The following is an 11,408-nucleotide window of genomic DNA, read 5'->3' as shown; positions in this document are numbered from 1 at the left end:
ATGCCACGGAGCGGCTGGGCCCGCGAGCCATGGCCGCTGGGCCTGCGCGTCCGGAGCCTGTGCTCCGCAACGGGAGAGGCCACAGCAGTGAGAGGCCCACGTACCGCAAAAAAAAAAAAAAAAAAAAAAACCAGCAGTTGGGCTCCGGAGGGCACCTCTCTGAGGTGAGACAATAAGTGTTTACTGAATTGGTTAAGTCCTGCCTTGGGTCTAATCTGGCATTTTCATGCTGTGCTGGAAAATAGATCTTCAAATTTAGGGCTGGAACACAGCACAGATACCACCTTTCCAGACAAAACGACACTGAGGGAGTCCAGGGAAGCCTGGGAAAGGGATCTGGACAGGAGACCAAGGGCTCTGCCTACATATGGGAAAGGAAATCTTCGGGGGTGGGGGTGGTTGATGGATAAATAAGAGTGGGCCAGGCTGCTCTCACCTTCTGAGTTGGCCCACACTCTGTCGAGTGTGTTTCTCTCTAAATAAATCCACTTCTTACCTATCACTTTGTCTCTCACTGAATTCTTTGTGAGGAGACATCAAGAACCGGAGCTTTGTTAAATCCTGAGACCAGAACTAAAACCCCCAACAAATGGAAGATGTTAGCATTCTTCACTCCAGAAAAGACCACCTGAGGCCAGGTTAAAGGAACCAAAGAAGCTCATCAAGAGATTACCTGAATATGGGAACATATGTATATGTATGTATAACTGATTCACTTTGTTGTAAAGGAGAAACTAACACACTATTGTAAAACAGTTATACTCCAATAAAGATGTTAAAAAAAAAAGAGAGAGATTACCTGAGATCAGATTAAAGGAGTGCAGGCCCTGCACACACCCTAATCCTTATCAGCAGCCCTGCCCTTGAACCATTGCCAAATCCTCCTGGGTTGGGACACACAGGTTTTGTTTTTGTTTTTGTTTTTTTTGTGGTATGGCCTCTCCCGTTGCACAGGCTCTGGACGCACAGGCTCAGCGGCCATGGCTCACAGGCCCAGCCGCTCTGTGGCATGTGGGATCTTCCCAGACCGGGGCACGAACCCGTGTCCCCTGCATCGGCAGGCGGACTCTCAACCACTGCGCCACCAGGGAAGCCCTGGGACACACAATTTTGAGGGGCACGAGCCTGCTGCTTCCCCCTTTTCCCTGGCAAAGCAACAAAGCTCTTCTTTTCTACTTCACCACCCACCCCCGCGCAAAAAAAGTGTGCCAGAGGAAACTTAATGAATTTACTTTTATCCATTAATTCATTCATTCAGACACTCTCTGCTTCCCCCATGTGTTTGCCTCATGCTGGGCAATGCCAGGACCCTCAAGAAGCCCCCAGTCTTGGGAAGAAAAAGTCAGAGATCATGATGAAACCGTACACCTCAGATTGGGACTTGAACCCAGCCTAAACCCAGACTGACACTTGAACCCAGGCAGCCGGGACTCGAACCCGGCCAAAACCCACAGTCTTCCAACCGAGATCACACGCCGTATCAGGTGAGAAAGGCACCAGGGTATGGGGTTATCAGTTTTATAGGGGTGGGTAATTTTATAGGCTAATGAGTGGGAGGAGTATTCCAGCTATTTTGGGAAAGGGCGGGGATTTCCAAGAACTGGGCCACCGCCCACTTTTTGATCCTTATGGTCGGTCTTGGAACTGTCATGGTGCCTATAGTGTCATTTAGCTTGCTGATGTGTTACAGTGAGTGTATACTGAGGCTCAAGGTCTAGTGGAAGTTGACTTGTCTGCCATCCTGGATCCATTTGGTTCTAATCAGTTTATGTCATGTCTGTGGGCTATGTCATTCTTTCAAAGGTTGTGCCCTGCCCCCTCCCCTCCTGTTTCAATGACCTAGCCAGAGAGGGAGACAGGGCTAAATAGGAAACCAGGACTCTTCCTGAGAAGTCCAAGAGGACTACCCGGAGAATGGATCATTTGAGATGGGTTTTAAAGGAGGCAGAGGAGTTTGCCAAGGAAGATAGCTTTGTTTGAGACATGCTGGGCCTGAGGGTTCTGTGAAGAGCCAGGGCCCGTGCTCAGCTCACAAGACCATTACAAATAGTCAAGAAGAATGAGTGATGGTTATATCAGAATCCCAGAAGCTCAGAGCTTCCTGGAGGAGCAAGTGAAAAGGGAAGCAGGAAGGATCCCAGCAGCTCTCAACTGCTAAAAAGGGAGTTCTCTGCCTCTCTCGGGAAGGCTCCTGGGCCATCTCTGAGAGAGGGACATAAAGAGGACCAGCTTGGATGGGGTGGGGGGGATTCTGGGCACACTGAATCTGGGAGGCTCACCTTGGCATCTCCATGCCTGTTTGCTCTGTCAATATTGATCCCAGTAGGGCCTGGGCAACAATCAGAACCAACGTGGGGTACTGGAGGAGGTGGGAGCCGGGGGAATCTCTGGGGGTGAATTTCAGTATTTTTCCAACTTGAGCAACTATAGGGCTGCAACCAGGTGTTGGGGTCCACAGGTAGCTCTGGAAAAGTGCTTGGCCCATCTGGCATCTTCAGGCATCTTCAGTGAGTGTTACTGTCTGCAGGAGCTGCCCAGGGGTCTCTTCGGACCAATCCCAAACTCAGGCGGACCAGAATGAGGTGTTCTCGGCCCCTGCGGACAGAGGTGGGCCTGGCTGTGGCTCTGGGCACCTTCACCCTCCTCCTCCTCCTCTTCAATCTGCACGCCACCACCCACCTGCCCAGGCCTGAAGGAGCCGCCGGGCACCTCTGTGGCTCTGGTCTGGCCCTCGCCCCCCTCCCGCCCACCACCCGCCCCCTGCCTGGCCAACACCTCCGTGGCACCCTGCCGGACTTCGCCAGGCAGCTGCAGCACATCCGCAACTTCCTGCTGTACTGACACTGCCGCGACTTCGTGCTGCTCCAGGACATGCCGCCTGACAAGTGCGTGCAGCCAGTCTTCCTGCTGCTGGTGATCAAGTCCTCGGCCAGCAATTACAAGCACCGGGAGCTGGTGCGGCGCAGGTGGGGCCGTGAGCGCCAGGTGCACGGCATCCAGCTGCGCCGCCTCTTCCCGGTGGGCACGGACGCCAACCCGCTGGAGGCGCGCAAGGTCAACCGGCTGTAGGCCATGGAGGCGCGGATGCACGGTGACATCCTGCAGTGGGATTTCTACGACTCATTCTTCAACCTCACGCTCAAACAGGTGGGCTGGGGTGGGGAGGGTGTCACCTGATTGGGGCCACCTCTCCTTCCTGCCCAAAGTTGCTACCACCTCCTCTGAGGAGCTCTGGGGACCAGAAACCCCCATCAACCTCCCCCCAACCCATCTACTGTCCTCATGGTGATCCGAAGTCTTCTTTGTCCAAGGGAGGCAGGGAGAAAGGACTTACAAGCCTGGCTTTCCAAGCCTTGATGACCTGGGCTCAAATCCAGACTCTGCTTCTTATCTGCTGTTTGCCATGGATGATCATTCACCTCGCTGTGTGTCAGTTTCCTCATCAGGGAAATGGGATATTAATTGAACTCACCCACCTCTGAGGGCTGCTGTGAGGAGTACATGAGATGATATTCATAAGGCACCTGGACCAGTGCCAGAGGCTCAGATAACATTGGCAATGGCGCATGGGGAGAGCTGGACAGAACACATCTTATTTCTTTGTTCTGGTTCTGTCTCCCCATGAGGCCCAGGTCTGTGTGGAAGATACTCAACAAAGACCTTTCTGATGGAAAAGAAACCATGAGAGGTAGAGAGAAACTTGCCCATGCTCAGAGGAAGAATTGAAGGCTCCAAGGACCTACCCAGGATGTGGAGGGTGGGGATGGAGTAAGCTGAGTAGAGACACAAGTTGAAAGGGGCCCAGTGCAGGTTCCTGCTCACAGTAAGTACAGATAGGTCTGGGTTCAAGACTTTGAGCAACAGACCTCTGTTGTATGACCTTGCTCAAGGCACTTTCTCTGGAGAGCCTCTATTTCCTCATCTGTAAATGGGATTGAAGACCACACCTGCCTCTTAAAAACTGTATTAAGGATTCAAGGTAGGGCAGGCACTGAGTACAGTACCTAGCATGCAGCCAAAGTTATTATGGAGGTAACTGAAGCCGAGGCCGGTAGAGGGCCCAGAACCTCTTAACATGCCACGTTCTTAATGCAGAACACAAAAGCATGTGATAAACATCAACTTGACAAACATGAATCCAGTGCCTACAAAGTGTTGACCCCATAATGGGTGCCGAAGAGACGGCACATAGGAGAGACACAGCTCCCACCCAGGGGGACCCCAGAGTCTGGTGGGGGAGGTAGATGTTATATAACAATCATACAAGTAATTATTTAATGGTAGTGCTTGGCAAGGCAGAGTCAGAAGGAATAGCAATAAATATAAATGTGACAATTTCAAGCACTTCTTGGTGCTTTACAGAGCATCATCTCTGTAGATCCCCAACACTCCTGGAGGCAGGTCCCATGATGTGTCCTGTCTGGGAAGTTGGAAACTGAGGCACAGAGAGGGGCAGTTGGTTGCAAAGGACCACAGAGTGAGTCCTTTAACCCAGAATAGCCTGACTGGAAAACACATCCTTGCCTGTCCCTCACCAACAGGGACCCGAAGCTGATGGCCCCAGGCATCCTACAGTGGCAGAAGACACGGTGCACATGCCAGTTTTATGCTCAACTGGGATGATGACGTCTTTGCCCACCCAGACAACGTGGTCACCCACCTGCAGGGCCACAACCCTGACCACCACCTCTCTGTGGGGCAGTTGACCCACAGTGTGTGCCCCGTCTGCCTTCCCTGGAGCAGGTACTATGTGCCGAAGGTGGTGACAGAGGAGGAACACTACCCACCCTACTGCGGGGGTGGTGGCTTCCTACTGTCCTGCTTCACAGCCACCGCCCTGCACCACGCCTCCCAGCCCTGGACCTCTTCCCCATTGATGATGTCTCCCTGGGCATGTGCCAAAAGCAGGAGGGCTTCACACAGTGGTATCCTCACAGCCGGTGTTCAGGCCCCCTCCAGCCACCTGTCCTCCATTGACCCCTGCTTCTACCGAGAGCTACCGCTGGTGCACCGCTTCCTGCCCTACGAGATGCTGCTCATGTGGGATGTGCTGAACCAGCTCAACCTCACCTGTGACAAGTGGACACAGATCTACTGAGGTGGAGTCAGGGCCCCCAGCCTCGAGGCTACTGTCTCCATCCCCATAGAAAGGGCAGCAGCTTCCTCCCCGGAAGCTGAGACCTTTGTCCTCCTAAGTGGGAAGGACCTAGGAGAGTACCAGGGAGGTTGGATGAGTCTGGCTGGTGAATTCCTACACATCCTTCAAAACTCACCTAGTAGTGCCTAGACTGTGTTCCATCATCCTCCCGAGACTCTCAGCTGGAAGGACCATCTCTTTCCGTGTCCGCTAATGGCAGAAGCACTTCTGCTAGGGTCCCAGCTGCTGCTGCTGCATCCATCCCTTTTCCATGTCCCACTTCCTAGCCCTGACCTTGATCATGGGCTAAAGCCTAAGCAGTGACCAGCCTCTCCTTGGTTGTGAACCTGCAATGGTGGGTGAATTCCTGCAATGGTTCAAGGCCAATTGAGGACACCTGGGTCCACACGCAGCTGAAGCAAGGAAGATTTTTCGGCTGGGAAGGGAGGGTTTCTGTTCTCCACCCCTCCCTGGATCTTGGACCCCTCAGATGGTGGGAGGGGCCAGAGAGTCTGGGAACGGGACCGCCCCCTCCCTGCTTGTGGCTTCAAGCACTCTAATGGTGGAAACATTGGGCAGAGGAGGGAGGGAGCTATCTGTCTCAGGCTATGGGAGCTCAGAGTTTCTGGAGTCCCCGACAGGACCCAACCCCACACCGGTGCTCCCCGACAATACAAGAAAGAGTATTGGGGCAAGAGGGGTCTTCACTGGGCCCAAGGCCAGCACACACACCTTAGTGCCCAGAGAAGGGGGATATTCAGATCCTTGGGGAACCCTAAGTTCTCGGGACCCAGGACTGGCCCCTGCCTCTGTGTGTCTCTCAGACTGGGGAGATCCAAGTGAACTGGTGACCCCCCCAGCCCTGCCACCCTCGGACAGGTGTCTGAGACAGGCTTCACAGGGATTGGGACAGTGGCAAAGGGGGCCTCACACAGCAGAGTGAGGACTGGAGACCAGGTCCTAAGGGAATAAAATGTTTTGCAAAGACTTAGAGGTCTTTTTTTTTTGTTTTTTAAAGTGATTTACAAGTTTTAACTCAGATCAGTCTACATTCATCCTTAAAATCTCGCTTCCAGAAGAAAATATACACCAGTAAAACAGGGCAAGGATGAAGTAGAGGCTATGGAAGCTTCTATCAGGCAGAGCTCACATCATCCTCCCCTGCCCCCCCGCAACACCCTCCATGGCTCTCTATTGCCCTCAGCTTATATTTCCCCCTGCAGACTGATTCTCACTGCCAGCCTGATGGCAGGCTCCAGAGAGAGAGGCACAGGGGTGATACTGCTCCTAGCTGCATGGGACGCTGGACCCACCTGCTTCTGGCAAGGCTGCTTCTGAATCCCGCCCCGCCACCGCGCAGCCTGCCCTCTCTTCCCGGGGCTCACCTCCTCTCACTGCGACTACAGCTCTACTGTCCTCTGTCCCACTCCTTGTGTCCCTTCTTTAAGTATTTATTGTGCACCTACTGTGTGCTACACACCTTGCCCTGTACTCCTCCTCCCAGCCCCATGGGAAAGGTCAGTGGGCACTGACCCACCTTATAGGGAGGACACAAACCTGTGAACAGTGAAACAGGAAGTTACCAGAAGTGGTAAGAACTTTGAGGAGAATTAAAATGAGGTAATTGGACCCACAGTGATGGGGACGAGCGCTAGCCAGGAAGTCAGGGGGTTGGGACTGCAGAGATGGGGCATGAAGGAGGAGGTTATGGCCTTGGGGAGAATTGGGAGGAGGATGTTCCAAGCAGAGGATACAGCATATGCAAAGGCCCTGAGGTGAGCCATCTGAGAGCATTTAAATTGCAGCCAGGAAGCTGTGACTGGAGGTGGGTAAGGAGGAGATGGAGGGAGAGGGGACAGGAGATCACAGGGACTAGTCACATGGGGCCTTGTGGGTTGGGGTGAGGAGAGGGTGTTATTTTGAGGGTTACGGCATCTCTGGAGCAAGGAAATGACATGATTAATTTTATTTATTTATTTATTTATTTATTTATTTATTTATGGCTGCGTTGGGTCTTCGTTGCTGCACGCGGGCTTTCTCCAGTTGCGGCGGGCAGGGGCTACTCTTGGTTGCGGTGTGCAGGCTTCTCATTGCGGTGGCTTCTCTTGCTGCGGAGCACGGGCTCTAGCTGTGTGGGCTTCAGTAGTTGTGGCACGAGAGCTCAGTAGGTGTGGCGCTCGGGCTTTGTTGCTCCACGGCATGTGGGATCTTCCCGGACCAGGGCTCAAACCCATGTCCCCTGCATTGGCAGGCGGATTCTTAACCACTGCGCCACCAGGGAAGTCCCGACATGATTGATTTTTAAGTTTTAAGAAGCCCTGAAGCTGCCATGGAGACTGTTGAAAAGGAAGGTGGAGGCTGAGGCAGCCTCCAAGCCAGAGGAGACAGGCCTGGATGAGGCAGGGGCTACAGGGGTTTCTACCAGGTAGATCTGATCTCATCCTGCCCCTGCTCAAACACCTTCTGTGTCTCCGCATTGTCCTGAGGAAAGAGTCCTGCTCCCCTGCTGCACCGGATTGAATGGTGTATCACAAAGGTTCCCATCCACCTGGCACCTCAGAATATGGCCTTATTTGGAAATAGAGTCTTTGCAGATGTAATTAAGGTAAGGATCAAGATAAGTTCATTCTGGATTAGGGTGGGCTCTGAATCCAATGAGAGTGCTTTTAGAAGAGACAGAAACGAACACGCAGAGAGACATGGAAAAGAAGACGATGTGAAAATGGGGGCAGAGCTTGGAGTGATGCACCTACAAGCCAAGAATTGCCAGTAGCCCCCCAGAGTTGAGAGAGGCAGGAGGACAGAATCTTCCTCAGAGCCCTTCAAAAAGAATCAGCCCTGCCAACACCTTGATTTCTGACTTCTGGCCTCTAAAACTGGGAGGGAATAAGTTTCTACTGTTTTAAGCCACCCAATCTGTGGCTGTTCCAGCAACCTTAGGAAACTAATACACATGTGAACAGATCACATAGTCAAATGCCCGAGCATTTTTTTCAAGAGGGTCAAATCATACAATTCCTATCTCAGGATGAAAGGAGGATGCAAGTGAAAAGAATGGTGAGAGTTGGATCACTAAATATCCACTGTGAGGGGAATTCCCTGGCGGTCCAGTGGTTAGGACTCCATGCTTCCATTGCAGGCGGCACGGGTTCCATCCCCGGTCAGGGAACTAAGGTTCCACAAGCCCCATGGCACCGCCAAAAAAAAAAAAAAAAATCCACTGTGACTCATTCAGACATTCATGTGTGTGTCCACTGGTAAGTGGATGTTAAGTGAGGTTAAGGCCCCCCATGAGCCATGACAGAGACCTGGATTCGAATCCTGAACTTGGCCATTCCCTCCCTGCCTGAACTTGGCAAACAGCCAGCTCCCTTGGCCTCAGTTTCCCCACTTTTTATTGTGATGATTCTCCAATTGTTATTAAGTTTCTGGAAGTGTTGCTGGGTCCACGGCTGCCAGAGGACAATTCCACACAAAGGCTGACCCAGGCTTATGCCTTTTTCTTGAGAAAATGCAAAACGTTTCTTCAGATTCTGCAGGCATCTTATTTATTTACTATTGATAATACAACAAGAGGGGTGTCAAATGCAGGGAGCGGGGTAACTGGGGCTCCTCTGAGGTGAGAACATTTGAGAACAGGTGTCTGGCATCTCCACAAAACCAAGAATCCTCCAAGCCAGGTTTGGGATCTGGTGTTTTCCCCAGTTGGCCCCCCAGAGGACAGGTGGCCTGGTGAGGTGGTGAGCACCTTGTCCTAGGAGGTAATCAACAAAGTCCCCCCAGACATGGGGCTTCATGGTGCTGTGTGGCATCAGGAGTTCACCAGACTGGACCCCTGTGGGTCTCGGGCTCCCCCAAGGCCACACCCCAGGAGGGTTCAGTGGGGACAGAGGGTCAGCAGGTCTTGCCGGGTGCAGCCACTGAGGCAGCAGTGACGGACAGGGTTGGTGGCAGCTGCCCGGCGGCGGCGGTGGTGGTGATGGCGAGAGACCTGGGGCAGGGGCTGTGAGGCGAGTACCAGCACGGGGTCCCCACTGGCCATCAGCCCATGGAGGAGATGTTGTCCTTCCAGCCCCTGTAGCAGCTCACCTGGGGACAGGGAGGAATTCAGCATAGAGGGGGGACCCCAGAGGACCCCACTCACACTGCACACACAGCCTCCACTCATCATGCACAGAAACAGAAAGTAAGCATTTATTGAGCGCCCAGTGTATACCAGGCACAGATTGAATCCCCCATCCGGACGTGTGCAGTCTCGACCCATACCACACTCAAGTCCCCAGCTATGCACACTCCCACGTGTCACCTATGGTAGGAAGGCACAGACACTTCACAGAGCAGATGACAGAAGGGGTGACATACGACGTATACATGTACACACAGACGCAGGCGCACACCCTCATAGCCCCTTCCACTTCCCTGCGCACCTCTGCACACCCATCTGTACCCGTGTCACACACACAGGACACACACGCATGTGACAGACGTTGTACACAAAGCTGTTTGATACTCCCTGCACCAGGGCCGGGACTAGGATGAAGAGAGCCAGGCGCGGGCCTGGAGCGCACAATTTTAAGGGGGTGCCAAAAAACCTCAACAACCAAGATCAAACATATTGTAACGGAATATTTTAAAATTAAAATGAATGCAGAAATTCCTGAAGGTCAAAATATTGAAACTGTAAATAAAGACAGGATCTGATCTGGCTACGCACTTGTTCAGACTCGCTCGCCTAGCTCGCCGCGCACTGATTCCCGCGCCTGGCAGGGGGCGCATCCCCCGCGGACTTGCACACACCCGCGCAGCCGGCAGGTGGACCCCAGAACATGCATGCAAACTCGTCTGCATGCACCTGCCCCACGCCCGGCCCCAGAGACCCCACAGCACAGTCCTCGCCCGCCCCTACTCACGGTCGCCGCCAGCCACAGGTCGCCCATCCTCGGGGGACCAGCGCGGGCCCCCGCACAGCCGCACCAGCGCGCGCACGAAGTGGTGGCCGCACAGCTTCTCGGGCGCTTCCTGGGCGGGGGCCGGGCCTAGGGCGAGAGCCAAGGCCGGGCCCAGCAGCACCAGCGCCCAGGTGAGCCGACGGGGGTCCATGGCGGCGGGAGGCACCGGGCCCCAGCGGGGATCCCCCTTATAGGCGCTGGCCCGCCCCAACTGGGAGCCTTGGAGCGGGGACAGAGCATTCCTGCAGGACGGTCCAGGGAGAAGGTCAAGGGCAGGGTCAGGGCAAGCATACTGGAACCCCTGATAGTTGGGTTTCCTTTTTTTTAATGATATGAGTGCCTGACAACCTTTGATTGCAGAGGCATCGGCTTCATAGATGGCTCCCCAATAAATGTGACTAGGTAAAGGGCCAGGCCACCTCCTCCCACTGAGGCACCTTTGTTTTACACATCTCCGCTGATTTCAGTCACCACTTGGGCCACTTGGTTGCTCGTTTTGTTTTCTCTTCTTATGCTTTAAATTCCAACCTATGTTAAATTCACCAATAAAGAGTGAGCCCACGAACTCTTAGGCTCCCACCCTTGACCCCAATAAAAGCAGGACCCCAGACCCACACTGCTCTCTCTTCCCAGGACCTTGCTCTGTGGCCCCGGGAGTGCTGTGTAGTTTATAAGTAATAAACCTTTATTTTCTCAAAGTTTCCTGATGGTTGTTGCTGAATGGCATCTTTCAATCATAATAAGAACTCAAGGGCCGGTCCAGCCACAACATTGATTTTTTTTTAATTAATTAATTTATTTTTATTTTATTTTATTTTTTGGCTGCGTTGGGTCTCCGTTGCTGTGCACGGACTTTCTCTAGTTGCAGCGAGCGGCAGCTTTCTCTTCATTCCGGTGCGCGGGCTTCTCATTGCAGTGGCTTCTCTTGTTGCAGAACACGGGCTCTAGGCGCGCGGGCTTCAGTAGTTGTGGCGCGTGGACTCAGTAGTTGTGGCTCGCGGGCTGTAGAGCGCAGGCTCAGTAGTTGTGGCGCTCGGGCTTAGTTGCTCTGCGGCATGTGGGATCTTCCCGGACCAGGGCTCGAACCCGTGTCCCCTGCATTGGCAGGCGGATTCTTAACCACTGTGCCACCAGGGAAGCCCAACATTGATTATTGATTATTGATAGGCCGAGATCCATACAAAACAGCCATGGTCTCTCTCCCTGGGCCAGGGCCTTGGGCGTATCTCTCCCAGGGGGACCACTGGTTGAGGCGTCTTTATTTTTTAACCATTTTAAAGAGGAGCACTAGATAAACTGAGAAATAATAATTCCATGGGATG

General features: G+C 53.3%; 2 protein-coding genes across 2 annotated transcripts in view; one reads left to right on the top strand and one right to left on the bottom strand.

The window, feature by feature from the left end:
- Nucleotides 1–5,855, top strand: part of B3GNT3 (UDP-GlcNAc:betaGal beta-1,3-N-acetylglucosaminyltransferase 3) — a 17,611-nt gene extending 11,756 nt beyond the window's left edge. Inside the window, 8 exon segments of the mRNA XM_007116899.4 lie at nucleotides 1,307–1,484; nucleotides 2,528–2,666; nucleotides 2,668–2,780; nucleotides 2,783–3,151; nucleotides 4,565–4,595; nucleotides 4,597–4,853; nucleotides 4,856–4,913; nucleotides 4,915–5,855. Of these exon segments, the coding sequence (XP_007116961.2) occupies nucleotides 2,578–2,666; nucleotides 2,668–2,780; nucleotides 2,783–3,151; nucleotides 4,565–4,595; nucleotides 4,597–4,853; nucleotides 4,856–4,913; nucleotides 4,915–5,098 (1,101 nt within the window). The 5' untranslated portion in view covers nucleotides 1,307–1,484; nucleotides 2,528–2,577 and the 3' untranslated portion in view covers nucleotides 5,099–5,855.
- A 2,814-nt stretch (nucleotides 5,856–8,669) lies between these two features.
- INSL3 (insulin like 3) lies at nucleotides 8,670–10,237 on the bottom strand. The gene is made up of 2 exons (XM_007116900.3): nucleotides 10,048–10,237; nucleotides 8,670–9,226 (listed from the first exon to the last, which is right to left on the bottom strand). Exons 1-2 carry the CDS (start codon nucleotides 10,235–10,237, stop codon nucleotides 9,015–9,017), a joined length of 402 nt encoding a protein of 133 aa, XP_007116962.1. The 3' UTR covers nucleotides 8,670–9,014.
- Nucleotides 10,238–11,408: the final 1,171 nt, after the last annotated feature.

This window comes from Physeter macrocephalus, unplaced genomic scaffold (genome assembly GCF_002837175.3).
Source record: "Physeter macrocephalus isolate SW-GA unplaced genomic scaffold, ASM283717v5 random_41, whole genome shotgun sequence".
NCBI lineage: Eukaryota > Metazoa > Chordata > Mammalia > Artiodactyla > Physeteridae > Physeter > Physeter macrocephalus.
This window is presented reverse-complemented; position numbering and strand designations above follow the sequence as displayed.